We start from the raw sequence: 27,270 nt of genomic DNA on the forward strand, positions 1-27,270 counted from the left end.
TTTTTCATCTTAGTACTATTAGAAACAGCCACACATGTCCCCATTTCTCAGATGGAAAGTTTTTTCTTAAAAAATATTTATTCCATGGATCAATGGATATAAATGTTTTAAAAAGCTACATTACTTTTTCTCAGAAAAGTGATACCACTTTATATACAGCAAAGTACCTCTTTACAAGACTAGATGGTCTCATTATAAAAGCCTCCATTAATTCTGTAAATAAAAGCTGGTATCTTTTTAAGGACTTCTTTTTTGAGTTATTAGGATGACAGAACAAGTCTGTTAGCTCCTGAAGGTCCTTTTGTGGATTCTCTCTCCGTGCCCTTTATTAACTTCTGAACTAAGTTAAGTCCCTCTCTGCAGTTTTATTTTTTTGGTGAAGTTTTGTTAATTATTTTCAAAATTTGTTCTAATTTTTTTTATTATTTCTAAAATATCAGCTAAAAGTTATGAAATTAGATCTCCAAATGAATTTCCTTTGAGTTTACTTTCAGTCCTTATATATAAATACACTGATTATGTGAAACAAAAAAGCTACAAGTATCAGTGTATGATGATTATAGCTTTTGTGGTTCCCCCCATGGATATATCAATCCAAATAAATCAACAGAATCCTCAAATTATGGACAGCCTATATTCAGAAGGTAACTTTTTTCAGAGAGAAACTTTCTATTTAACTCTATCCGATTTCAAGCATTTACTTTCTTCAAAATAAAATCTACAGAAATGTCAATCCAAAGGATGAAGGCTTCAAAACATATGTAGGTCAGGAAGCCTGAGGAAATAATGCTTGATTTTTTTTTTTCCTTCATTCTACTTAGAAGAGATGAGGGGTAAGAGAAAGAGCCAGGAGCCAAGATACCCAAATTCTGGTTGTGCTTTTACTCAAATGAGTTATGTGACCTTTTCTAGCTTCGCCCATTATTGGGCTAAGTAAAGTAGAAAATCCTTAATACTCCAAACAACTGAAAAACTTCAGGATTCTAAAATCAACTCATTTCATCAAAATCAAGAAAATTCAAACACTTAAGTTTTCCAAAGATGTAAAAAACCTCTCTCTTTACTGAGCTCATTATGGTATCCTCACCTCTCTGTTCTTCATGAATTTTGAGGTATTCACAATACTTAAAAGACTGATGGGATGAAAATGGGACTTAACCACCTAGACTCAGTTTGTTTCTCAAAGTGGGGTGCTGTGGGACACACAGGAGGTGCTTACTCCTTTCTGAATAATTTTTAAAAATCTAATTTTTATACTAAAAATAGTAAAATCATGATATAGAAGGGTCATCTGAATTATTGTGATAGTATGAGTTGAAGAAAACTTTACACTTGTCATTCTGACCATATCTTGGATCCTTAGAAGCTTGTGAATTCATCTGAATTTATCCCGGTGATGGCAAGTCTGGGAGCACACAAGACTTTGAGTAATGGCTGTGATTAGTACTGCACCTCTGACTTACAGCTCACAGTCTATTTACGTAGAACACACTGATACCCTCACTGGCCCTCTGAAAATCCCTGCAAAAGAAGTTGTGATGCTATACTATTTCAAATCCTACAGTTTAAAGTAGTTTTGGAAAACCACTTTACCTTATATGTAATTTATTTACAAAAGAACTACAGACATTTCCTTCCATTTCACACTGCCTCAGCTTCATTTTCTGTAAAGCGGTGATAAAATCTACCTAACGAGGTTCATGTAAGAATAGAAGAGCCAGAATATTAGGTAGCTGGCAAAACATAGTGACCGACAGGATAGCAGCTACTTATTTTTTTTGCACCTGCTACCTGATTTTTCAGACAAAATGGACATTTATTGTGTTAATGTGCCATTTACAATGCTATAGCTTCTTTTGTTTTGTTTTGTTTTTTTACAACATCGGGGTTTGGACTCAGGCACTCAAACTTGCTAGGCAGGTGTTCTACCATTTGATCCACTTCACCCTCCCCCCAGCCCTTTTTTGCTTTAATTATTTTTCAGGTAGGGGTCTCATGTTTCTGCCCAGGATGGCCTTAGATCATGATCCTCCTACCTACAGCCTCCCATGCACCACCACACCAGGCTTATTGGCTGAAATGGTGCTTCATTAACTATTTGCCCAGGTTTGCCTTAATCTCCAGCTGCTGAGTAGCTGGGATTACAGGTGTAAGCCACCACGCTTGGCCCTTCAATGCTATACTTTTTAGAATAAAATGTCCTTGAAATGACCATAAATATTTGATTTCAACACGAAAACCAAGATTTAATAATTAAATAATTTCTGAGCAATTTAACAAAATAGATATTAAAAAGTGACACTGCATTAATGCTTAATTCCTTAAAAAGTACTAACCTGTTTTCTGAACTAGATGTAGAAGTGCTGGATGATGACAGCGTGTGAGAATTTGACATGCGCGAGACGAACTTCTGAATGGTGTTACGGGATGGAGCTTTGATTCTTGAGCTACGCCTACTGTGATACTTCTGGAACAGACTTTCAACCTGGTGTAGGAAAAAGACAGTGCCAATGATGTCTGTGCCGTAATTTATACAGATGAGTTTTAGAGGTTGAACTATTCATCTTTCATTTGCACATGTTTTTTCACAAAGATAGTTTAAGAGCTTCAAAAATAATAACGTACAGTTTACTAAGAATAATTTTTTTAATAGCAGGTCAGTGTTTATTTTTTTTTTATCTAGAAGAAAAAAATTCTTATACACCATTGAACCTTCAAAATGTTCACCACCTATTTAAATTTAGTGCGCATGGAAAATTTTCAGGAATGTACCACAAAAATTTGTTGCCAATTTTACTCTAAAGCATTTATAAAAAATTACCTCAAAGTTTTTTAAAGTTTTTCTCCATAACATTGGGTCCGAAGGTTCTAGCTGAAACACCCGGAGCATAACAAATAACAGATGAATACAAAATGTTCCACGTCCACAGCTGCAGTTCTGAAGAATTAAAAGAAAACCTATGGGTTAATAGGTTAATTCTATTAGAACTTCTAGGTTTGTCATTTTCCAAGTTTATTTTAATGAAATTTATACTAATTTATATTCTGTTTTCCTTATATATAAAAAAAGGTCTACAGATATTTCCATGAATTAATCTCTTCAATGAATTAAATACACAAAATTTATTTTACTAAGGTATTTTGAAGACATTAAGCCACAGGAAAAACCTCATAAATACATCTAAGAGAAAAACTTATTAGTCAAGAATACATTTTCAACTCACTTTAGTCTACTGAAGGGAATTACTTATTTCCCTTAAGAATCTTATAGGGCCGAGGATGTGGCTCAGTGACAGAGCATCTGCCAAGCATGTGTGAGGCCCTAGGTTCGAGCCTCAGCACTGCAAAAAACAAAACAGAATAATCATAATAACAACAGAACCTTATAGTATGTAAATCTGAGTGAGTACCAGACACTAATAAAATATAAAGACAACAAGTCCTACCTGTGGCCCGATAAACACCCGGTACTTATTGTCGGGGCTGTCTCCTCCAATCAGGAAGGAGTTGGGTCCTATTTGCTGTAGTAAGTACAGCCTGGCCCGCATCACTTTGTTCACCCGGCGGTTTGTTTCCTCAGGGCTGTACGGTGAAAAGCCATCTGGTGAAGGGGCTCTTCGGGGTGGTGTGATTCTGCCGCTCTGAAACTTTACATTATTTTTTATTAGGTAAGTTTCTCACTTCTTGCTAAGAAACTAGTGTCTAAAAAAAGGTCGTAAAGACAGAGATGTGACAATATTTTATGCTGAAAAACTGCCTCAATATATAAAGTATAATGAAACAGTTAGGCAAAATGGTGTCTGATTTATCTCAGAAGAACTTTTAGAATCTTAGTCATCATAAATCTTTGGCCAAGAAAGACAACCATAAGGTATCTCATGGTAAAAATTAAATATCCAATTTCCTGGCTTCCACTTAAGACTTTATTAAGTACTTTTCTGTAACTGGCAGTTTACAAACACTGCTATGGAACTCCTCCCCAAGGCATATTCTGTAGTCTCTTTCTCGATTAAAAGATCTCACTGAACCTAAGAAAAGCTCTCTTCTGTGGTAACATAACATTAAATATCATTTTTACCACACTCTACTGATTTTCCTAGAATTTGGTTTTTCCATACCCAGTAGGAATTCTGGTTGCTTTGGATGCTTCACTAAATAGTTAATAATTACAAATGCCGGGAAGAACATGAAGCAATTAAAACCCTTTGGTGTATATAAAATGTGTAGTTGCTTTGGGGAACAGTATAGCAGTTCCTCAAAATCTGTAGCGCACCATCCAGCAATTCCACTTCTATATATGAACCCGAGAGAAATTAAAACAGGTGCACAAAATAACTTACACACAAATGTTCACAGCAGTATTACTCACAACAGCCAAAACAGCCCAACTGATGGATAAACAAATTGTGGCATATATTCATATAAAAGAATATTATTCTGAAATTGAAAACTGAGTGCTGGTGCATGCTGTACAATGGATGAAACCTGAAAACATGACACTAAGTGAAAAGAAGCCCATCATAAAGTACTAATGTTAGAGAGTGCCATTTATAAAAAATGTTCAGAAGAGGGAAATATATAGAGACAGAAAATTAATTAGTGATTGCCTAGGGCTAGGGAACAGAGTGCTGTTAACAGGAAACTTGAGACAAAATAAAATTAATTTAAGCAAAGAATGATTTATGAATTAGGCAGCAGTCAAAATCGGAAGAGCTCTGAGAGCTATGATTTAGCATGCTGAACACAGAGCAAAGTGAAAAAATTGCTCAACTGGCTACAGTGAGGCTTTTGCCTTATTTGGGCATGTGTGATTGGCAGTCCCTAGTTATAAATAACCAACAGCCTGGTTAGTTATTGGTAATTGGTCAAAACTCAGTCCAATTTGCAAGTATAGAAACAACTGCAGGCTAATGGCCTCTTGCTTACTTTGCTTTAAAGTTTTGTTTTGGGGTAGGGAGCATAAGAAGATGCAATTTTTATGCTGTGGTCCCCTTTTACTTTGATGTTCCCATGAACCACGTCTTCCCGATTTATGGCCTGTGTTTTCCTACCAAGTGGATTCTGGGTTTGGGCATGTAAGTAGCTTTGAGCAGTAGACGGTGACAAACAATGCAAGTGAAGGCTTGAAAAGAGCTTGTATGTTGGGACTTGCTCTCTTGAAACACTTCTGCACTCAATCACTGCCCTATGAGGGAGAAACGTCAATAGCCCTCAACTGTTCTAGCATTCCAGCTGAAGCAATGATGACTAGAGAAGCAGTCTTGTGTATTTCAACTTCAGCAGATGCCATGGGGGAGCAAAGATAAGTCACTCCTGCTGAGCCCTGCCTGACTTTCATGTCCATGAGTTAATAAGTAATGGCTACTGCATTAGTACTAAAAATGCACTTTTTGAAGAATTTATGTGCCTTAATAGCAGATCTGAGGAAAACCAAAGGTCCCTCTTGTGGTCACTGACTCAACATTTTTCCATCCACTACTTTGCTAGTCAAAGTTAGGAAGAGCATTTGTATGTGTATTTCCACCCCAGAAGTCTCTTATGAAGCTATCGCCCATCTATTGCAAATCTCTGATGTCTGACTTAATATAAAGAACACCTGGATTTTCATAGCTGCTTCCGCATTCAGTCTGCTATATATTCTGAATAAAGTATGTTTATGAAAGAAAATCTGGCTTACAAAGATATGAAGTTATAAAATGTAGGGGCATTTTAACAGCTTTTTCACATAATTATGCTTATCTTCACTAGTACTACACCAAGTATTTTTTCTTTTCTTTTGGCAGAAGCAGGGTTTGAACTCAGGGCCTCCTACGTGCTAGGCAGGCACTCTACCAGTTGAGCCATGCTCCTGGCCCTTCTTTAATTATTTTTAATTATTTTTTTTAGAGAAAGTCTCATACTTCCTACTTACATCTCCCACTTGTTGAGATGGGGTCTTGCTAACTTTTTACCTGGGCTTCCTTGAACTGCAACTGTCCTGATCTCTACCTCCTCAGTAGTTGGGATTACAGGCGTGAACCTACTGGTGCATTAAAATCCAGATGGCATACTTTACACTTTGAATGAATCCTGTTAATGATTTTGATTTATCATATACTGGTCATCTGGAAAATATTGGTTAACTATGCCACATGCATCTTCCAAATTTCACAAAGTTAAATTTTACAATGTATTTTAAAAAGTTACATTTGATAATACCAACCTTGTTAAGAAAGGTTTAAGTACTGGAGATGAGTTTTCTAAAATTCTCATTTTTGCTTTGAAATCTCAAATTTTATCATTTATGAAAAAACATTTAGTTATTTTCGTTGAAGAGACAGTCTCATTTAACTCATCTTAAGAAAGATGTCTATTAAATATCCAAGTTTGAATAACCATAGTTTGTTGGTCATTCTTTCAAATAATGTTGTTCCATGAAAACATGACTACAGTTTAGCTCGCAACTCTAACAACTGCACAGATGCCGTCTCTTGAATCAAGTACTGTGTTTTTGGTACATAGCAGGAGCGTTTTATGTATGCTTCCCATTTCCTCACAGAATATTAAAAAGACCCATATTTAATAAGGGTTGAGACTTAAGAAAATTAATTTCCATTTCTTTGACAAAGGCATTCTTTTTTTTTTAAGTGCCACTGGAATTTGAACTTAGGACTTTGCACTTGCAAAGCAGACATTTGCAATGTAGGCACTGTACTGCTTGAGCCACACCTCTGGTCCATTTTGTTCTGGTTATTTCTGAGATGGGGTCTTATGAACTATTTGCCTAGACTGGCCTCAAACCATGATCCTCCTGATCTCAGCCTCAAAAGTAGCTAGGATTATAGGTATGAGCCACCAGAACCTGGCTGACAAAGGCATTCTTAAATGAAAGTGACTCTAAATGGCCAACACAGGGCAATGAAGAATACAAATTCCACTGTTACAGCCTTACATTAGGTGGAGCCACCAGAGTTATCCATCACTGCAATTATCAGTGCAGTAAAAAAGACAAACAGTATATCACTTTTAGCATAAAATTAGTTTTGACCTAACACACTCCCAGAAAGGGTTTCAGAAATTCTTCCCCTCATGTACCATGAGTCTTCAAACTGAAAATCACTGTTCTAAGAAATGGCTAGGGAACCATTTCTGTGTTATAAATTAGTAAAAATGAAAGAAGTAACATGTCAAAATGTTTACTTACAGGCACTGGAGAAGCTCGTTTTCTCCTTACTCCCGGAGATTCTGATTTTACTGTGCGACCTGAAGGGGAGCTGCCAGGAGAGGGGCTGCGTCGGCCTTTGGGGGCTGGTGAAGTGGCACTCGCCTGACCCTCTCCTTGAGACTCGGCTGCCAAGTTATTCATTTCAGATCCATCTCCTTTAATGGGGATTGGTTTTACCACCTAAATCAGAAGTATTCCAACATTTTGATTACTTAAAAATATAAAAGCACACATTTGAACATCACAGACCCGAAAGTGAATTTAATGAGTTATTATAAAATATTACATAAATATACCATATAACAGACAAAATTTTATTTGGTATTACTTTAAGCCACTAATGTTAAAGACTATTTTTACCTACACAAAATGTCAGCCATCTTGAACTGATGCTATTTAATATGCTATTGTATAAAGTTTTAGAAATGGTACTTCCTGTCCTTAGATCCCCTAACTCATTTAACACTCAAAGCTAACAATCACAAGTTAATAAACAAATGTGGAAAAGATAACTTTAACAATTAATTTATTGAATGAAACTGAAGATATTTTCCTTTCTATTTGTTTTGAAAAAATGCAGGTCTTGAAACAATACAAAGTGTAATTTTAAGTACTCAAATAGTCTGATGTATATAAACCATCTTGCTTTTTTTTCTTTTTTAAAAAAGATGTTACTGGCCTTTCACCCTGTGCTATATAGCTAGTTGCTATGCCCAGGCAGCACAACTTCACATAAGGAAAACTCATCCATCTTTTAAGGCTTGGTTGAAATCGTACCTTTCACCCTTAACCAGCCTGACATTCTTTCTCTTTCCTATTCCTTATTGTTCTTCTGCCCACCTACACACTGGGCACTTAGTCTTATTTCACGCATTTTTTTTTATTCTGTATATGCCTTGGTTTCCCACTGGGAGATTACTTCATATGTTTCAAGGTTTTGACGTAACTTACATAAAACATAAGAGAAGCAAATAAAATTAGTCAAGTAGACAGCAAATTTCTTAAGAATAATTTGAAGTTTATAAACCACAAAATACGGAATGTGATAATTTAATTTAAGGGCTTCCACATATCACTTCTCTTTGCACTCTATCCTGTGTACACAGACAGGGTACCTAAGTATTTGCAGGAAAGCGGACAGTGAGAAAAAACAAAATTTGGTCTTAGGAAACTAGACAGTGTTAGCTTGTATGTAACAAAGGATAAATGATTGGCTCCTTTGTAAAAATGCTGTGATTTCTAAGAAGAGTTAGGTTCTATTTGAACACCTCCAGCTCAAGGGGCCTGGAGACCAACATATTCCAACTACAGATGGCTTTAAATGTTCAAAAGTTCTTAACACTGTTGTAGTAGATATCTGACTCTCTAACTGCCACCTTCTACAAGATGCTTCAATAGAAAATTCTCTAACGTAAGTATCTGATTTTCCATCCTCAGCTGTGAATTAAAACTAAAATGGTGAAGGAATTCCACCATATACCTCATGTGAAGAAGAAATGCAGAAGCTTGGCTGGAAAGGAAAGGACTCATAGGCACTACAGTAGTCAAAACACTGACATACAGATGATAATCAGATTTATTCTGTATTGCTTCGTGGGTTAAAATTAGAACTAGTGAACAGAATACGTGTAACAGCTCAGTGAGAGGTACTCAAAGCTTCAGGAGCTAGGGAGACATCTAAGTAGAGACTAGTCAGTGCTAGATCTCCAAGAGTGCCGGGATGATGGAAATGTTCTGTAACTGCACTGCCCCAAAGGCAGCCACTAGCTACTCGTGGTAACTGAGAATCTGGAATGTGTCTGGTATGGACTGAGGAACTAAATTTTTACTTGTCATTTAATTTAAGTTTAAACTTAAATAGGTACATGGGATGAGTATAAAGGCTAGGTGATTATTTGGTGATTAGACCCCTGCCAAAGTTTAAATGAATCTTATATTGCCATCTCTGTTTAAAAAGAAAACTTGCGATATAGAGTGGTGCTAGGAAACTGTAAGGAATCTACTTCCTTTCTAAGAATGCAGAAGCACATTTCATAATGCTACTCTTAAACTTTACAAGACAGTAACCACAGCAAAGGATACAGCACCCCTACCTTTCCTAATCTAGGAATCTAGATTTCTTTAACCAAGCCCCATCAATTTTTAATTTATCATAAACCTCATGGGTCTCTTTAATTTTTTCTACTTTCCTGGAAAAGTTATGGAATTAAAGTCCTTGGATCCTATCTTAGAGATAAAGCATCTAATATAAATTGGAAAACTTTATTTTTAAGTCAGAATGTACAGTATAAAACTCTAATAAAAGGATCTTACATACTGACATTAGAGGGCAGTGTTGCTTTAAGCATTTAGCAGCCCTCTGCCAAACAGTTAAGTTTCTGTAACAGGTTGTTTAATGAGCACAATTTTAATTATGACTTATTTCAAGCGACCAGAGAATATCAAATAAACTACTGCATTTAAAATGTGAAGGAGAAAAAGTCTACAAAGGGATCTATTTTGCTTATCTATCTTTCTTCCTTGGAGCAGGTACCCAATAGCCACTCACCACAGGGCCTCTCCTGTTTCTCCTTTCTAACCACTCGTGCTTCCAGGCTGGCATACAGGTTGCTTTTAGTTTCTCCCTGATCATTCGTTCCTCTGGGCGATCATCCATCTTGTGCAACCCTTTGAGAGTTTCTTTATTCTCCATCTCGCGACTAAAATAAAGGGAGAAAAAGGAGAATGAGAAATGAGCTCCATGAACAAGTGGAACAGTATGGTTGTGTTCAATACTTCTATTGCACATGTAACCAGAACAATAGTTACTAAAACCCCTAAAAGATTTAAGGTATGAAACTACTGTAAATTATAAAGTACTGTACTACTGAACTCTGTGGATAGTGCAGAATGTTGCCTGATAGCATGAGGTTAATAATGCCTGAAAAAAAGAAAGATTCTAGTTAGAAGTTGCAGGCTTACTAACATTAACAGACCTTTGTTCTCAGGCAGTTACCCAAGTGGATCCTACATTATAAGCACTGTATTCACAAACACAATTCATGAAGGTTACATTTTTTTTTTCCTTTGGTGGCACTGTGGTTTGAACTCAGGGCTTCACACTTGCTAGGCAGGTATTCTACCACTTGAGCCATTCTGCCAACACTACATTGCATGTTTTTAATTCCACCACCCTAATAAACACATGTACAAAACAGACAAGTATTTAGAAAGGTATTTTACTACCTTTCTCACACAATTTCTAATTTATGTCTATTTATAGACAGATTCTGGCAGGTATGCTTATTTTCTAAAATAAACTAAGTATTTAATAAGCTAGGTAAAACTCAACTAGATCTTCTATGATCCTGAAATAATTTTTCAAAACCTCAAAATATACTCATATCCACATATATACACACATGCACAATATGCATAGATTTAAAAGGCTGGTTCATAAGGAAACAGTTAAAGAAGCTATCCTAGGAGAAGTATCAATTTTTAAAATACTAAGCTAACTTCAATAATTATTTTGGAATTTATGTTAGGCTAAAGAATGATTTTTCTATACTAACTGGGAGAGAAAATGTTCATGGAAATAGCAGAGATGATGACCTTGAGCTCACTAAAAAGCCAAATTCAAACTACCCTGAGGAACTTTCTAGTAAAATCACAACTCTGCAGCAGTATCTTCAAAGAACCAGAAAAAAGAAACTTAAATAAATAGGCACTAGAAAGGAAATGCTTAGTTTCAATGAAACATCAATACTGTAGGGAATGGGGATGCAACATGGTAAATACCTTTGTGTCAGGGACTGGTTTAGATAATTTTATGAACACAGAGACACATAAATGTGACTTGGAAATGCATGTTAAAAATTCTGGAAGTTATGATTAAAAAAAGAAAATGAACATTAAGATCATATAGTAAATATTCTGCCACACAGAAAAACTGTCACACAGGAAGGAATATGAGACAGGGAAAACAGTGGGGTTTTATGTTTGTTTAAAGAAAGATTATCTCATTTACTTATAAGTGTTTGGCTGTCTTTCATGTACTGATTATATTATATAAATGTTAGGGATATATGTAGGAGGAAGAGTAAGAAAGAGAGGGAGGGAGAGAGAGATGGGAGGGAAGGGAAAAAGAAGAGAGGGAGTGAGGAGAAGGAGAGGGAGGTAAGTAAGGAGGGAGAGTGGAGAAAGGAGCGGTGGGATACACAAAAGACAAGGACTAGGAGGGGAGATAGGTAGAAAGGAAGGTTTTCCAGAAATATGCATCCTGTTCAGTCAATAAAAAGCAAGGGAAGCTCAGATTTACAGGCAACCGGTACTTTTGTGAGCTGACTACAACCCAGATTTGTTTACAAGTCTCCAGCAAGAGCACCCTCCCCCCTTTAGCAACAATGTTCTTGATACTCAGTGTAGTCGTGGTGGAAGCTCCTGCACTACCAGACCAAAGTGCTTATTTTCTTCCCTGTAGTCCTGATGTCTCTCTTCCCCCAACTTGTTTAAGGGGTCTCTTGTCTGTTCTGCATTTTCAGCATTTCTCTTCCTGGCATCCACCCAGATACACAGAGGACTCCCTGAATGGTACTGGCTGCTTAATGTCTGTACAATTTGCCTTTTACTTTTCATTTGTTTGAAAATGCTATATATTTTTTTCCCCTCTGAGAGGGTCTTGCTGGGTGTAGCTGAGCCTGGCCTTGAACTCATAATTCACCTGCCTGGGCCTCCTGAGTGCTGGGATTACAACAGTTGTGTACTACCATACCCAGCCAAAAATGCTATAATTTTTAAACAAGTTCTTATTACAAGCAATAAGGATGTGTAAAAAAGCAGCCAAACTTTTGCACAGGTCATTTCTTTAGAATAAATGCCCAGATACAGAATCACTGGGTTGAATCTGTGAGAATCAACTAAAGTCAGTTTTTTTCTGTCAAAGGAGTTACTGTATAATATAACTATCATTGTGCAGATGCCAGCTAACCTCCCTGAACTGCTGGCCTGCATGCTTTGAGAAACATTGCTTGACCTTGCACAGTTCTTTTACCAATACTGGGGCTTGAACTCAGGGCCTTCACCTTGAGCCACTCCACCAGCCCCTTTTGTAATGGGGTTTTTGAGATAGGGTCTCACGAACTATTTGCCAGGGCTGGCTTTGAACCATGATCCTCCTGATCTCTGCTTCCCGAGTAGCTAGGATTATAGGCAAGAACCACTGATGCCTGGCCTTACAAGATTCTTGTGGTCAAAGAGTTGGTTATTGGAAGGTGTCCTAATCTCAAACTGCTTGCTTAAAAATGAATATTGCCCAAAAGGAACTTTTTGTTCTATCTGCTTCAAGGTTCTCTTTACCTCACATGTCCCATTTTCTAATCAGCCAGTCAAGAAGACTGTAAATCCAAACCTGTCCTTCAGGGTGAGGGGCAGAATTGCGTTAAGAGATAAAAACTGAGCAGACTTCCACCCAGTGTGCTTGCTTGTCTGATTCTGGTTGGAGGCACACCCTTCTGCAGAAGTAAATTTTGCCTTGTCCATCAACTTTCGAGCACGTTTGATTTGTGATTGTGGTAGCACCCCAATATTTCTAATAATTCTTGGTGGTCCATATGGGGACTTGTATTGTCACTCAGGAGTGTTGTGGAGAACCCCTCATTGGAGGAGACATGTCCCACTGCCTCGCTGTGGTGACCTCAGGGTGGTGGGAGAGGGGAGTATGCAAATTCTGAGGCTGACAAGGACCCAAAAACTGAAAGCTGATTGGCAATGCAAAGAGAAGAGCTCAAACAAACACCATGAGGGATCAGGTAACTTTGTGCAAGGGCCAAGGTGCCTTGGTGTTGGGACATCCTGAAGGCTGTGTGGGTGGGGCTGGGATTGTTTTAAGACACAAAGCAAGTGCTAACTCCTGAGATGGAGAGAGTGCTTTGAGTAGAATACAAGAAACTTCCAATACATAGTATAGAATATTCTCCCAAGGATACGGGTAAAAGGTAAGAAAGTTCCAACATGGAGAGTTAAGCCCTTTCCTGGGGAAACACACAGCCAAAGTTAAGGGATGGATGACAAAAATTCAGCTCCAAAGAGACTATGCCCTCTGTGGCAGAGGGGACCTATGACTTTGTTTCCACTTAAAAGTTTCTAACAGAAAAAAAAAAGTTTAAAGAGGGGAAAAAAAGTCTTTTGGGTAAGAAAGTACTTTGTAAAAAGGTTTGTTTTAAGGAATTATTTAAAAAAAAAAAAGAGGAATAAGGACAAACCATCAGAAGGTTCAGAACATCACATAAAGGTCCTGAGTAAGTCTTAAAAGTGTGTGATGGACAGAGTTTATAAAAGTTTATGTGTGTAATTAAATTGACTACAATCTAAGAAGTATCTAAAGGATTCCTAAAGTCAAAATATAAGTTGTTATAAAACTTACACCTAGTTTTCTCTTGTCTTAAAAAATATTCTGCTCTTAGTAACTGCTAAAAATTGGCTTATAGGAAAGATTTTTTTTTTTGAGAAAGAAATTGCTTGTCTTTTGCTAACTTTATTGGGCTTTTGACTATTTAGGAAACTAAACCTTAACTAGATCAGTTCATTTCAGTATTTGTCTTTTTAGTAATTTTAATACACTTAACACTTCAAAAAATGTGTGGGCTGTATGTATAAATCTCATTTAAATGCTATACAAAATTTAATACCAAAATGACCATCACTTTTTCAATAGAAAAGAAGTCATGTAGGGGCAATGGCACTATCTCCTTAAGCTTATAAGAGGTCTAAAGGCATCATTAAATCCTACTCAAAAGGTAAAAATTTAAATTAAGAGATGTATGACACCTGTGTAACTGTGATACTAATTGTTACTGTCTTTAAATGTTAAATGTTCATAAGTTCTCTATGTTCCTATAATTAAAAACAATGCCATTTAATTAAAAATTAGATATGTTACTCATAAAGTACATCCATGATAAAAAAAAAAAAAGTATTGTAACTTGTTTGAAATTCATTTACTCTAAAGGCAAAATTAAAAGGAAAAATAGGTGATGCCTCTTATGTCCTTTGAGGAGGACTAAAAGTGGTAGGGAGCTCTTTTATTTTAAGGGATCCTACCAAAAGTCCTTAATAAACCTAGAGGTAGGATCCAAATTAAACAAGGTAAGTAATATTTTTAATTGACTCTGGAGCAGCCTGCTCCTCAGTAACATTCACCCTCCTGGCCTACAGCTATCATCAGATAAACTATTAGTTTCTGGAGTAAAAGGAGAGAGATTTAATGTCCCCCTATTTAAAGAAACCCCAATAAAATATAAAGACAGATAACCAAACTAATATTAAAAACAAAACTCCCTTGGACTAAATACCTTCCTATTGCACTTCTCCAAACAAGAACAGCCCTTAGGAAGGATACTGGGCTTTCTCCATATGAACTGTTATATGTAATGCCTTACCTAGGGAGGGCTTCTGACCTTCCTACTATGGAAACAAGTCTTTCGGCTCAAGAGACAAGGTCGTTTGGCTCAAATTCCACTCCTTAAGTTTTCAGCACATCAACCTGGTGGCCATATCCTGATAAAAGCTTGGAAGGAAGATAAACTTCAGCCCACCTGGGAAGGACCTTTTCAAGTGCTACTTACCACTGAGATGGCACTCTGGACCGCAGAATGAGGTTAGACCCATTACACCAGAGTTAAACGCACCCTGGTCTGTCTCTGCAGAGGAGGAACAATGGACAGAAGTCCTACAACCCAACCCTACAAAACTAACTTTAAACAGACTATAATAATTTACTTGCTCATGTTAAATGCCTACTCTGTTGGTGAGAAGAGCCAGGGATGGACCCCAGATAAATTTTTTTCCTATAAACCTGATCATAAATATAACCAAGTTCCCCAATACACAGGTCATAAGACTTGATGCCTGTCAGGTCCTGCCCTGTGGGAATTTAAATAATCAAAGACAGCTGTCACAAAAGGACAAATTCTTATGTCCTAAATGGGAAACTTGTACAAACGGGAGAAGTCTTTGTCTATCCTGGAGTGATGTCTGGTGGACTACTGATGTCTGGTGGACTACTGAATAACAGGACTACTGAATAACTGCTGACCCCAGTTCTAGTTACTTACCCACCTTATCAGCCATTAACCAAAAAGATAGGGGAAGCCCACACACATACCATTTTGCCACTTCAGAAACACCCTCAGAGAGTGAGGGAAACTATCCAAGCATATCATCTCTTCTCCCTCCAAGATATACATCAGATAAAAAAAGACCCTGGCAAAATTTCTAATAAATACAAAAAGTCTTTAGTAAAATCTGGGCAGGTTTTTAACCTCACCTGGCATGGTGATGCTAATTTTACCACACACTCTCATGGATACCAAATGGGAGGCCACACTGGGAACAGCTATCACTTATGAAAATGGGTTACTTGAGCTCAAATTTCTGGGGTCCTCTGGGAGGAAACTACATCCCAAAGTCAAACATGAGCGAGAAAAAGATGCAGCATGGCTGTCGCTGAGTCCCCAGGAGTAAGTGAGGAAGACAAGAGTTTCTCAGGGGAGGGAGACACTCTTTTCTACCCCAATGGAGTTCACACAGTCCCTAAAACAGACCCTGGATGGTCTTATAACATCAGGGAGGGCTTATGGTGAGCCTGTCACTTCGACTATGTCATAAAAGTCTTAAGAAGAACCCGTATTAAGCCTCTTGATTATGGTCAAGTGACACAGATTAAACAGGAGGTAGAAGAGGCCCCTGCTGCATTTCTCAAAAGATTGAGGAAGCCCCTCATTAAGCACACCAACCTTAATCCTGATACATATGAGGGACAACTGATTCTAAAAGAGTTCATAACCCAATCTGCCCCAGACATACACAAGAAACTTCAGAAGTTCCCCAGAGGCCCTGAGGACACTTTGGATAACCTCTTAAATTGGCTATTAGGGTGTTCTACTCTAGAGAGGAGGAGGAATTACAGGCCAGGCTCAGAGGTTTAAACAGAGGAACAAGGCAAAAGTGCTTGTGGTAGTCATGAGAGAAAACACTCTTGGACAAAGGGGAGACCATGACAGAGATCACGTTTGCCACCAGTGTAATAAACCTGGTCATTTCAGAAGAGACTGCCCTGAGAGGCCTTACAGGCAACTGTCCCAAGGAACAAAGGTCCCGAGGAAGAGACTCTTCCATAATGGTGCAGGGACAGGACTGATAAGGCCTGAGGTCCCCACCTTATGAGGTCCCTCTGTTCTAGTCTGAGATCACTGAAGGGGACCTCTGGTAGTTATTAAAGTGGATGGAAACATGATTGACTGGTGTACTGGACACTGGTACTTCATACTTGATTTCCTCTCCTACCCCAGACTGATGTCCACCCAAAAGGCACCCCCCCAGTCCATGGAATCTCTGGCCTGCCTGTAACTCACTATTTCACCCTGCCCCTTGGCTGTGAGTGGAATGACGTCCTATTCACACATTCCTTTCTGATAATGCCTGAGGATCCTAATCCTCTCTTAAGCAGAGACATCTTAGCTCAAATAAAAACTTATGTCCTGATAGGACACAACCCTAACCTGATGCTGCCTCTGGTAAAGACTGAGATTGACTCAAATGCCTGGGCAGATGGAGGACAGGTTAGCAGGACACAAGGAGCTGCCCCAATACAAATACATCTTAAGCCTGGGGCAGCATATCCTCATCAGAGACAATATCACCATCAGGAGACAAGGGAAAGCTTATCTAAGATAATAAGGAGGTTAAAGCAACAAAATCTCCTAGTGCCCTACAATAGTCCCTGTAGTATTACAGACAAACAAACAAACAAACAAGCAGGGACTGCAAGAACTGAGAATAGTTAATGAAGCAGTCATTCCCATCCACCTTGTGGTCCCTAACCCTTACACCCTATTATCACAGATCCCACTAGATGCTGACTGGTTCACAGTACTAGATTTAAATGATGCTTTCTTTTACATTCCTACACATTCAGATTCCCAACACCTGTTTACCTTTGAGGACCCTGAGACTCAGCTGGGCCAGCTAACTTGGACTATCCTCCCTCAGGGATTCAGAGACAGACCCCATTTGTTTGGACAAGCTTTAGCCAAGGACCTACAACAATTCAAGGTCCCAAAGAGCACTGTTATTTGGTATGTAGATGACATCTTGCTCTGCTCTCCCTCCAAGCAACACTGTGAGGAGAATACTGTCAAGCTTCTTAATTTTCTAGCCAAAAAAGGAATACAAACACAAACTCCAGGCAGGTCATTTGACCCACACACACTGTAATTCCTTGGGGAGTCCCTAACAAATTCAAAGCTAAAAACCAAATACCACCAGGTTTTAAGTCAGTTCTATTCTGGTGGTCCATGATAAATAAAAGTGTAGAATGGGTTAATTATATCCACTACAATCAGCAAAGATCTGTTAACTGTACTAGGGATGCCATCAAGGGGATAACTAGATGTCAGTAATCAGATGGCATTAAAAGAAACACGAAACACAACAGGCTGGCCTTAGATGTGATTCTAGCAAAAAAATGGGGAAATCTATGTTATGATTGGTGGCCAATGCTGCACTTTCATCCCCAGTAACACTGCCTGATAACACTATCACAAGAGCCTTACAAGGGCTAACTACTGACAGATGAATTAACAAAAAAATTAAAAGTCACTCACTCATTCACTAACTGGATTTTAAAAATGGCTTTAAAAAATCATAACATCTATCATTACCCCACTAATTGTTGTACTAGGAGTAAAGGCCACAGTAGGAGGTTGTATAATTCCATGTATTAGAGGCCAGATTCAATGATTAATTAAAAGAGCTCTCACCAAAAAACCCCTACCTCATATCAATATAATCTGCTATTAAGATACTGAACAAGAAAGGCAACTCATGTTAAAAAATTTTGAAGAAAAAAATTGTAGTTAAAAGAAAAGGGAGGAATTGTGAAAATCAACTAAAGTCAGGTCTCTGTCAAAGGAGTTACTGTATAGCTATCATTGTGTAGATGTAAGCTAACCTCCCCAAATTACTGCCTGCATGCTTTGTGAAAACACTGCTTGGCCTTGCAAGGTTCTTGTGGTCAAACAAAGAGCTGTTTATTGGAAGGTGTCCTAATCTCAAACTGCTTGCTTAAAAATGAGTATTACCCAAAAGAATTTTCTTGTTCTCTCTGCTTCAAGGGTCCCCTTACCTCACGTGCCCCCTTTCCTAATTAGCCAATCATGAAGACTATAAACCCAAACCCATCCTTCAGTGGGTGAGAAGCAGACTTGCGTTAGAGATAAAAACTAAGTGGACATCTGCTCAGTGTGCTTGCCTGCCTGATTCCAGCTGGAAGCACACCCTTCTGCAGAAGTAAATTTTGCCTTGTCCATCAAATTTCAAGCATGTGTTGTCTTATTTGTGATGGCTGCAGCTCCCTGATATTTCTAACAATTCTATTTCTTTAAATAATACTGGCAAATTACCTCCAAAGAACATGTATCTGCCATTCAACACTACCCCAGGTTGAGCTGGTAAATCACCTGGTTTGAACTAGCAACAGGCTCCTATGGGACATGATTCTCTTTGACTCTTCTCTTGCAGAGCCGCCAGGGTCACCTCCCCCTGAAAACCCTCTAGTAGTCCTGGGCTTGGACTAATATCCAAAATGTTTGGCAAGACTGTTGAGGCTCTGCTCTGCTACATGGCTTCACCTCAGGTCCAGTCTCCCAGGCCCATGCCTTACACTCCTATTTTTTTTCTCTGCCTATGAACTCCAGGATCTTCCCCACTCAGGGCTTCTTTGTATGCAGGCTATTTTTTAATCTGCTATTTTTTTTTTGCCTACCTAATTTCTACTCATTCTTTAGGCTTTCCTCTACTCCTCAGAGACCCTCTCCATTTCAATTAGGAATTCCTAGTTCTGTTCTTCCACAGCACTGGTACTTTTCCTTCAAAGTGATCGCTGCAATTTATAAAACATTCTTTCTTGTCTCCCTGCCTCAGTAACTGTAAGCTCCATGCCTACTCAGTTTCTTTTGCCTCAAAAAACAGAAACCAAACTGTGGGAAGAAACACAAATTTTTCTTACATGGTTGTATTATTTTCTTATAATCCTAACATATAAACTTCACAGATCTGACAGATATAGTTTTTGTTTTTATCAGACATTTGTGTGTTATGTATGTAACATCTAAATTAATATTGCAGTTGTGACAGAAAACAAATGTGTGTTTTTTTTTTTTTTAACCAAACTAATCCAACCAATGGTTGCAAAGTCACTAGAAGACAAGAATCTCTAGTCCAGGATGGTTAAGCAGAAGGTTTTGAGGCATTATTTCAGCTCTGGCAGAAATAATGCCCCAATAAGATGAAACAGCTTATATATTCGTGACTTCTAAAGTAACAGATTTTTGAAAAGCAAAAATGTGCTTTGGGAAAAGACCTTGGAGAATTAGTAAAGGAATGAAGTTTTAGCCACATAAACAAAAGAAACTTAAACACTGTTACCAATCAGGCTTTATTTTCTTTTCTTGTTTATTTAGGGCACAGGAATTTCTTGCATTTTTTTGGGGGGGGGGTTTCTAAACATTCCTCAGAGTGAATTTATGTTTGACCTAAAACTAGAAGGACCCTTTCCATTCTGAGGTTAGGTTTCTAATCCTAGACTCTTTCTAGACCTACACAATTTACCTGCTAGATGCTGAGTACTTCAATAGCCACTCCTCAAAGGAGCCAGCTGGTCCTCTTATCTGACCCGTGTGGTGCCAGTCATAGTAGATTTTTCTGTCTCTCTTGTAGATCTCTCTCTCCATCCCTTCTACGAGATCATTTTCTTCCAAGCCTGGATCTAAGCATGTTACTAAACTGATGAAGTCATCAATTCTATCAGCTAGACCCTCTTCCTGGAGCACCTTAAACGTCAGCGACTGAACTGAGTACACCAACACACTTCACACCTGTCTTGCAGATGATTTTTTTTCCTGCCAGGAATACTTTGCCCCCTCATATTCCTTCAGAATTTCCTATCATCAATTCCATGGTAGCTGGCTGCTTCCTCCCAGGACTCTAAATATTAACTGCAACACAGCATAATGTTAAGAAAGGCCAAGCATGGTACCATATGCTTGTAATTCCAGCTACACAGAAGGTAGAGACAGGACAATGGCAGTTTGAAGCCAGACTGGGGCAAAGTTAGTAAGAATCTATCTCACAAAACAAAACAAAACAAGCCAAGTGTGGTGGTACGTAACTGTGCTCCCAGCTCACAGAAGGCAGAAGGACTGTAGCCCAAGGCTAGCCTAGGCAAAGTTAGTGTGCGACCCTATCTGACAAACAGACAAAATGCAACAGGATTGGGGGGGGGGCAGTGGCTCAAGTAGAAGAGTGTTTGACTAGCAAGTATTAAGCCCTGAGTTTAATTCCCAGTACAACAAAAACTAAAATAAAGTGCGTGGTTAAGTATCCCTCACCACATGGGAAAAATCTTCCAGAACAGGTTACATCTTACTCATTTTTTTTTTTTTTAATCATTAGCGGCAACAGTTCCTGACAGGCTACAGAAGGTACATTATGTACCACCATCTTCAGGCAAGCCAGAGTGCCTACTGAGCACAGCTACCCTTGCCCCTTCTGAGAGTGGTATTCAACACTTAGGGCACCATGCTTTATACATCTGAACCCATTTGCAGTCCACATCTGGCTAGTCCAGTAATACACCTTGGCCCAAAGATCATCTATATTAATGGTATTGTACACTTAGTCAGATCTTCTTTCTATGGGAATTTGAAAGGAAAATACATGGAATATGTCACTGCATGAAGAGTGGCACTAAAATAGAGAGAGCAAGGTAGTAAGTAAAACCAACAAGTCAGAAATAAAGGAGAAGAGAGAACTTAGTCAGAAGGAAGATGTACTCAGCGATGGAGAAACAGAAGTAAACATAAGAGTTGTACCAGGGTCTCATGGTATGTGATTAGACAATTAGAGCTACTTTTATAGCATCTGGGGTGATCAACGGCTAGTTCTCCAGGGGCTACATGTATGCGCTGCAATGGAGGAAACAACTTCAAGGAGTCCTGACTTTGGAAAGAAATATACCCTAAATACATCTCTGTTCTTGCAACAACCCCAAAGTGCCCAATCAAAACACTAGCTCTGAAAATGCCTGGCACACAGACAACACTCAATAATAGCACTCAGAATCTTACCAATTCCATTATAGTTTTTTAAAGTTATTTCTTAAATGGTTCATCTTTAGCACAGACATATTTGTTGTAATATGGAGAAATTGCTGCCAGACTACATCATAATAGAAAGTGTTAAACGTTACATGCCAGACAAGGTTAGGTGCTTACTTCACCCTTCCCATAGTGCCACGAGGTTGTCACTATCTGGGGCTTAAACAGGCTGGGTCACATACCCAGAGCTACAAAGTTGTAAGTGGGGAACAGTACCAGGATTCAAGCCCTTGTAGATCAGACTCTATAAAGCCTGTGCTCTTTGTTACTATGGTTGGTCACTGCCAAATCTGATTTTGTTAGCTGGGTGTGAATGGCACATGCCCATAATCCTGGCAGCTAGGAGACTGAGGAAGGAGATTGGAGAGTTCAAGGCCAGCCTGGGCTACAGTTGCCAGATCCTGTCTCAAAATATTTTTTTTTAATTTTGTTTTTAAAACAGGACATTCAGATATCTATGCTGTATATATGGATAATAATGTAACCAAGTTTTAATGACAGCAGTCATTTTACTATCAAAATTAAGGAAGCACATTAGTTCTATACATTAGACATTTTTCTGTAATAGAAACAGACTAAAATGCTCAAATAAAACCTTTCTGAAAATTAAGATAAATAAAGATTTCCCTAACAGTCTAGATGCTGGGTAAGTAATACAAAGGGAGAATTTTGATTTTCTCATCTGTCAAGGAATCTCAAAGAACCCTAGAAAATACACTGAATTATTTGGGACAGGTACAATTCAAAACAACTTGTGAAGTCCTCAAACCAGCATGAATTCATACATCCAACTCACAAACTTTATTATCAGGGACAGAGGAGAGCAAAGGAAGAACCATCTTTTAAATCAATACAGTTTGTGGTGGCCCCCTGAAAATGTAACTTAAAAAGCAAGAGAAGGAATGACTTGGGAAAGGATGGGGAGGGAATATAGTGAAACAGAAGCCAATGACCCCTTACCACAGACAGGGCACAGTCTACAGTTCCACATGGGTTAGGCTCAATCAATTCTCAGGAGACCAGACTCCTACTATCCCATTGTACAGATAAGAGAAGAGAGAGAGGTTAAGTTTTATGTTCATGGTGATAAAGTCTCTCTATAAAAAGTATAGGATTTAAACTCAGATGTAAGTGACTTCACAGTTTTTCCCACAGGACAAAAATAAAATGAGTATTTACAAGGGCTTGAAATCTACTGACCTAGATGTGAGCATCTGCAAACAGGAAAACAAAAACAAAAAATCTTTATCTCAATACTGGGAAAATTCTATTTCTCCATCCTTCGTAATCTAGTTTCTCCAGAAATACACTCTTCAATCTTTATATACTACAACACTTACAACATACATAAGTGTATGTAAACAAGTCTACATAAGAAGTAACAGTATATAAAAATGGTTTACATTATGAAAGCCAGTTTCCCAAAGATTTCATTCCAGGTTACTCAGTAATGCTTGACCCCGAGAACTAAAGATGACACAACTCCTATTTACTTATGAGACAGGCCTACTTTTTTTCCCCATACAGGGTAAACATCCTCTTTAACACAGCAAAGGACTGTTGATTTCTTACTGTGGGTATGGCCACAGTATAATCAGTTTCTGTATCAGAAATAATTATGAGAGGGAGCACCAATTTTATTATTGTATTCAAGCTTCTCTATTTAGTCCTTTGAATGATACAGGCATAGAATTCACCTTCAAAAGCTCATACTCTGATTATATCAAAAGTTAAATCATATGGAAAGCCAAATAACAAAATAATATAAACAACTTTTATAAGCAGTTTCATATCACCTTGTCATATTGATTGATTCACATTTATTAAATATTCTAGGTTGCTATAAACTCATTGATCTGCCATCATGGATTAGTTTCTATTAAAATATCATCCCACTGAGTTTTAAATTTAAAAACTAAGCTTGAGCAGGAATTTATTAAAGGCAGAGAGCTAACCAGTATCAAACCATTCTTAAAGTTAGCAACTCTACATGAATTTCTTTTTCTTTTTGCAGTCAATTACCTGTGACCTAGTCGATGTAACTAACTATATGCTCAATCTTGGAAAGTGAATCAAAAAGAAAACTGTATTTTAACTGTACAGTTCTCCTGTATGCTCTTGTATGCTTTAAATGTATTTGAAGCAACTGATATTCTATAAAATATTAAACTATGAATTATTGGTAATTCAAACTCTGATTGCTACATATTTCAGACATCATTTAAAACCACAAAATGTGTGCATAAAATATTGCCAACTACAAACTATTCTGATGAGCAGAGTGCACTAAGAAAAAATTACTAATTGAAGAAAAGCTTATCTTTAATGAGCTGCATTTGTTAACTCTGCTAAAGAGTATTTTATGAATAAAAGCTTTCATTCTTGATCACAAGCATTCACAGGAATATTCAAATACAAACTTGATAAAACAGCCTTGAAGCAAAAGAAATCTTGTAAAATTAACACAAATTCAGGATGTACTTCAACGGACTCCAAAGTTACTGACACATTTAACATAAACACCAAGGCTAGACTTTCAGGTAGACATGTTTACAGATGAATAAATAGCATCAAACTAAAACAACTATAGTCCCTGTGGCTAAAATCCAGGTAAAAGCAAGAAAACAATACAATGAAAAAAGATTTTAAAAATAATCTCATTACGTTCCTATGCCCAGAAAGAATATAAAGCAATTAATGCAAAAACTTGAAGGTAATTATTCAGTACACTCATGCATTTCAAAAACGTAGCTGAAGATTCTATTAAAAGCTACCACACTCAAGTTATTAATGTACCACAACAAATCTGTGTAATATGCATAACTGATGACATCACTCATATTACAGAACTGAAATGTTCTAACTAAATTCTTCCTTCTAAATGTGTTAACAGATGAATATAAAAATCAACAAATTTACATGAGAATGAAACTGAGTATGTACACTTTGTCAAGTCATGGGGACAATTATGCATATGCCTATTGAGAATGTAAAACTGCAACAGAAGTTAAGACTTGCTAGGAAGAAAAAATAATTCAGACAAGTAAATTACACATCAGAAACTAGGGAAGGGGAGTAGAATTAAGTAGGGACAATTAAGAATATGCAATAACTGTTAAAATGGGTAAGAATTTTAAAAACTAAAGGAGATAAGAAATAAAGTTATTAATCAAATTAGGTTGGTTCAAGAAAATCCTAGAAAACTATCACTTTGAGATAAGATTATTTTTTAGAAAGCAGCAGATGAGGACAGGCATTTTTTCAGGTTAACACTCCTCTGAGTGTGAGCATGAAAGAAAACAAATCAGGCTAAAATGAAACCAACGTGACGTCAGTTCTATAGTTACCGACAAATCAAGTTTAATGAAATCTGCTGTCTTGTAAGGAGTTGTGAACTGAAATTTCTGTTCTTAATATTACAAGTGGAAAAATGGTCAGAATTATGAGTGGTGATTTTGTTAAGACTTGTCATCTCATGAAATGTATGAAAACTTCAGTGATAAAAAAACAATGCCTCCGGTATCAAGGACAGACAACACAAATGAGTATAAAGCTACTATCTCTGGAATACCACTTCAACTAATTATTTTTTAAATTATTTTTCTCACCCTCTGAAGAAACCGCTTTTGTAATAACTCCTAAATACTACTACTCTTCCTCTCATCTTCTTCTCAGGAATTTGGAAAATCTATCAGATTTAATGCGAACAATTTTCTGACAACTGATGTTTCCTCAGGAGGCTTAACATCAAGATGGTTCCACTTCCCATTTGTTTCTTTCTAACTAAAGCTCATGAAAGCTGTATTCTTTTGCTATTCACTGCCAAAAATTCCACTGTTTATTTTTTCCTTTGTTGTGTCCTTGATATTTGAGGATGAACTTTTATAAACCTTTGGGGGAAAAAATGGGATGCTGAGTATCCTCTTCCTTAATTGTTGAACACAGATTAATTAGAAAGCAAGGAAAAGTCACAGTATTTGGCTGAATGTGTATTTCCTTTCAAGATTTCCCTGTTGTGCTATTTGACAAGTCCAGGTTTGGTAAAGTATACATGATGATGCATAAACCTCACGAGATCTCAAACTTCACTAAAGAAGGAGACTGGAACTTCCTATACCAGTACTGCAGGGCACTTCTTAGCAAGGGACCTGTAATAGCCTGCCTTCTACCTGGAAGCACTGGCATGTGGCACAGTGCAGGCATTTGACAGAAAAGATGACTACTCCCTCATTGTCTTGGATTGTGTCAAAAGGACCCCAAGTCAGTGTTAGGTTGAAGAGTATGTTTTTCTTTGGAAGGTTCTCCAAATGGGTGTGTATTCTGGAAAAACAATCTGCTATTGCACATATTCCCTTCCCATGATTTAAGAAAAGTGGCTGAAGGTTAAATATGTAACACTCTATCTTCTATTTTAATAAAACCCTTTTCTTGGCTTTAATGTTTTGAAATTAATGGAGAAGGGATACTGCTGAATTAGAACACAAAGCTCTCTTATAGCCTTTGCTAGGAGAATGATTTCTTTCAAACCCCCATGGAACAGCTAGTTCTATACTACTTCCTTCTGGCTGGTGGAAAGGCATGTTAACTAGGATGCTCAGAATGAGAAAGAATACTTCCTGACAAATGCAGCTTTTCTTCTCTATGCTTTTTAATGCAACTAAACCAGTCCACTTCAATGAATACTGGCACACCTATCACATGTAAGCACTGGGTTAGGCAAGAGAATAAAAATAAAGAAACAAAAAGTAGGTAAGACAGGGTCTCTATTCATCCAGACATGTACTCTCACAGAGGCAAGACAGACAACACCACCTCTGGTATAAAAGGAGTATTTAAAGTACCAGAAATACTTGCAACAGGACCACTCTATTGTTAATTTTAGATAGAGGCATTCTGAAAGGAGGCACAGAGAAGATGATGCCTGGATAACTCAAAGAACTCAATTGGCAGACATGGAATTGGTAAAGGGTGAGAGAAGATAAGTCTACACAGAGACGTAACTTTTGCAAAAATGATGCTCCATAACAACTTACAGAATCATATGCTTCTGCAGATTAGGAAACACTAGCTAATGTGAAGTTAGTTGGGTTTATTTATTGTTGAAATTCTCAAAGCCTCTAATAAAAACCTATGTGAATCATGAAAAAGAAGGAGAGCAGCATGCCTCACACTTACTGTCCTTTTAGCAGAATAACTCTGATAAGTAGGTGCTCTTTGGAACATACTACAAGAAATCTGTACTAAATCTTCTTGACAGATCCTCTAACTCTAATGTTAATAGTCCTAAGAAGAAAAATCCAGATAAGAAACTAACACCAGTTGTCTTAATGTCTTGGTATAAGACTTATTAAGCTATCATAAAATTTAGCATGTCTGCATTATAATTAAGGTTGCAAAAATTTTAAAATATAAGGGGAGAAGATTATTTAACAGACAGCCAGCAATCTGGTGAAGTCTTCCGATATGAATTCATCCTAAGGGAAATGAGCAGAAGATACTGGAACTTGGCCCAATCCAACCACTGGCAGAGGTCAGAGTTTGTTACAAAGATTTATCCCTGGTCTTGCCCATTTATTCTCTGCCAAGGACTTGGGTGTGAGAAGACAAAGAAGCTACAAGCAAAAAAACCCTGGCAAATAATTTTCTCTAAAAACCTGTTGGCTACAAGAAAACCCCAGAATATGAATTTTGAAAAAGGGGCTGGAGAATGGTTCTCATCTCATTGCAGCAGACCCTGAGGCTCTGGCAGAGCAGGACACTTATGTGCCTTCAACATGATAGTGGTGTCATTAGGAGTGACTGGTAGGCAAACCAGGTAAGAGCAGATTTAAATCAGTCCCTGGCAGAAGCTGCAAGACCAACACAGTTTAG

General features: G+C 37.7%; 1 protein-coding gene across 5 annotated transcripts in view; it reads right to left on the reverse strand.

The window, feature by feature from the left end:
* Nucleotides 1–27,270, reverse strand: part of Map3k1 (mitogen-activated protein kinase kinase kinase 1) — a 76,346-nt gene that overhangs the window by 21,011 nt on the left and 28,065 nt on the right. For all 5 annotated transcript variants that reach the window (XR_012449167.1, XM_074077482.1, XM_020178118.2 and 2 more), the window contains exons 2-6: nt 9,753–9,903; nt 7,184–7,384; nt 3,447–3,647; nt 2,822–2,938; nt 2,337–2,485 (exon numbers count right to left, since the gene is read on the reverse strand). Coding sequence is in view for 4 of the 5 variants with exons in the window: in XM_074077482.1 (XP_073933583.1) it covers nt 2,337–2,485; nt 2,822–2,938; nt 3,447–3,647; nt 7,184–7,384; nt 9,753–9,903 (819 nt within the window). In the remaining variant the exon portion in view is untranslated. The remainder of the gene's footprint in view (nt 1–2,336; nt 2,486–2,821; nt 2,939–3,446; nt 3,648–7,183; nt 7,385–9,752; nt 9,904–27,270) is intronic.

The sequence above is a fragment of the Castor canadensis genome, chromosome 6 (genome assembly GCF_047511655.1).
Source record: "Castor canadensis chromosome 6, mCasCan1.hap1v2, whole genome shotgun sequence".
NCBI lineage: Eukaryota > Metazoa > Chordata > Mammalia > Rodentia > Castoridae > Castor > Castor canadensis.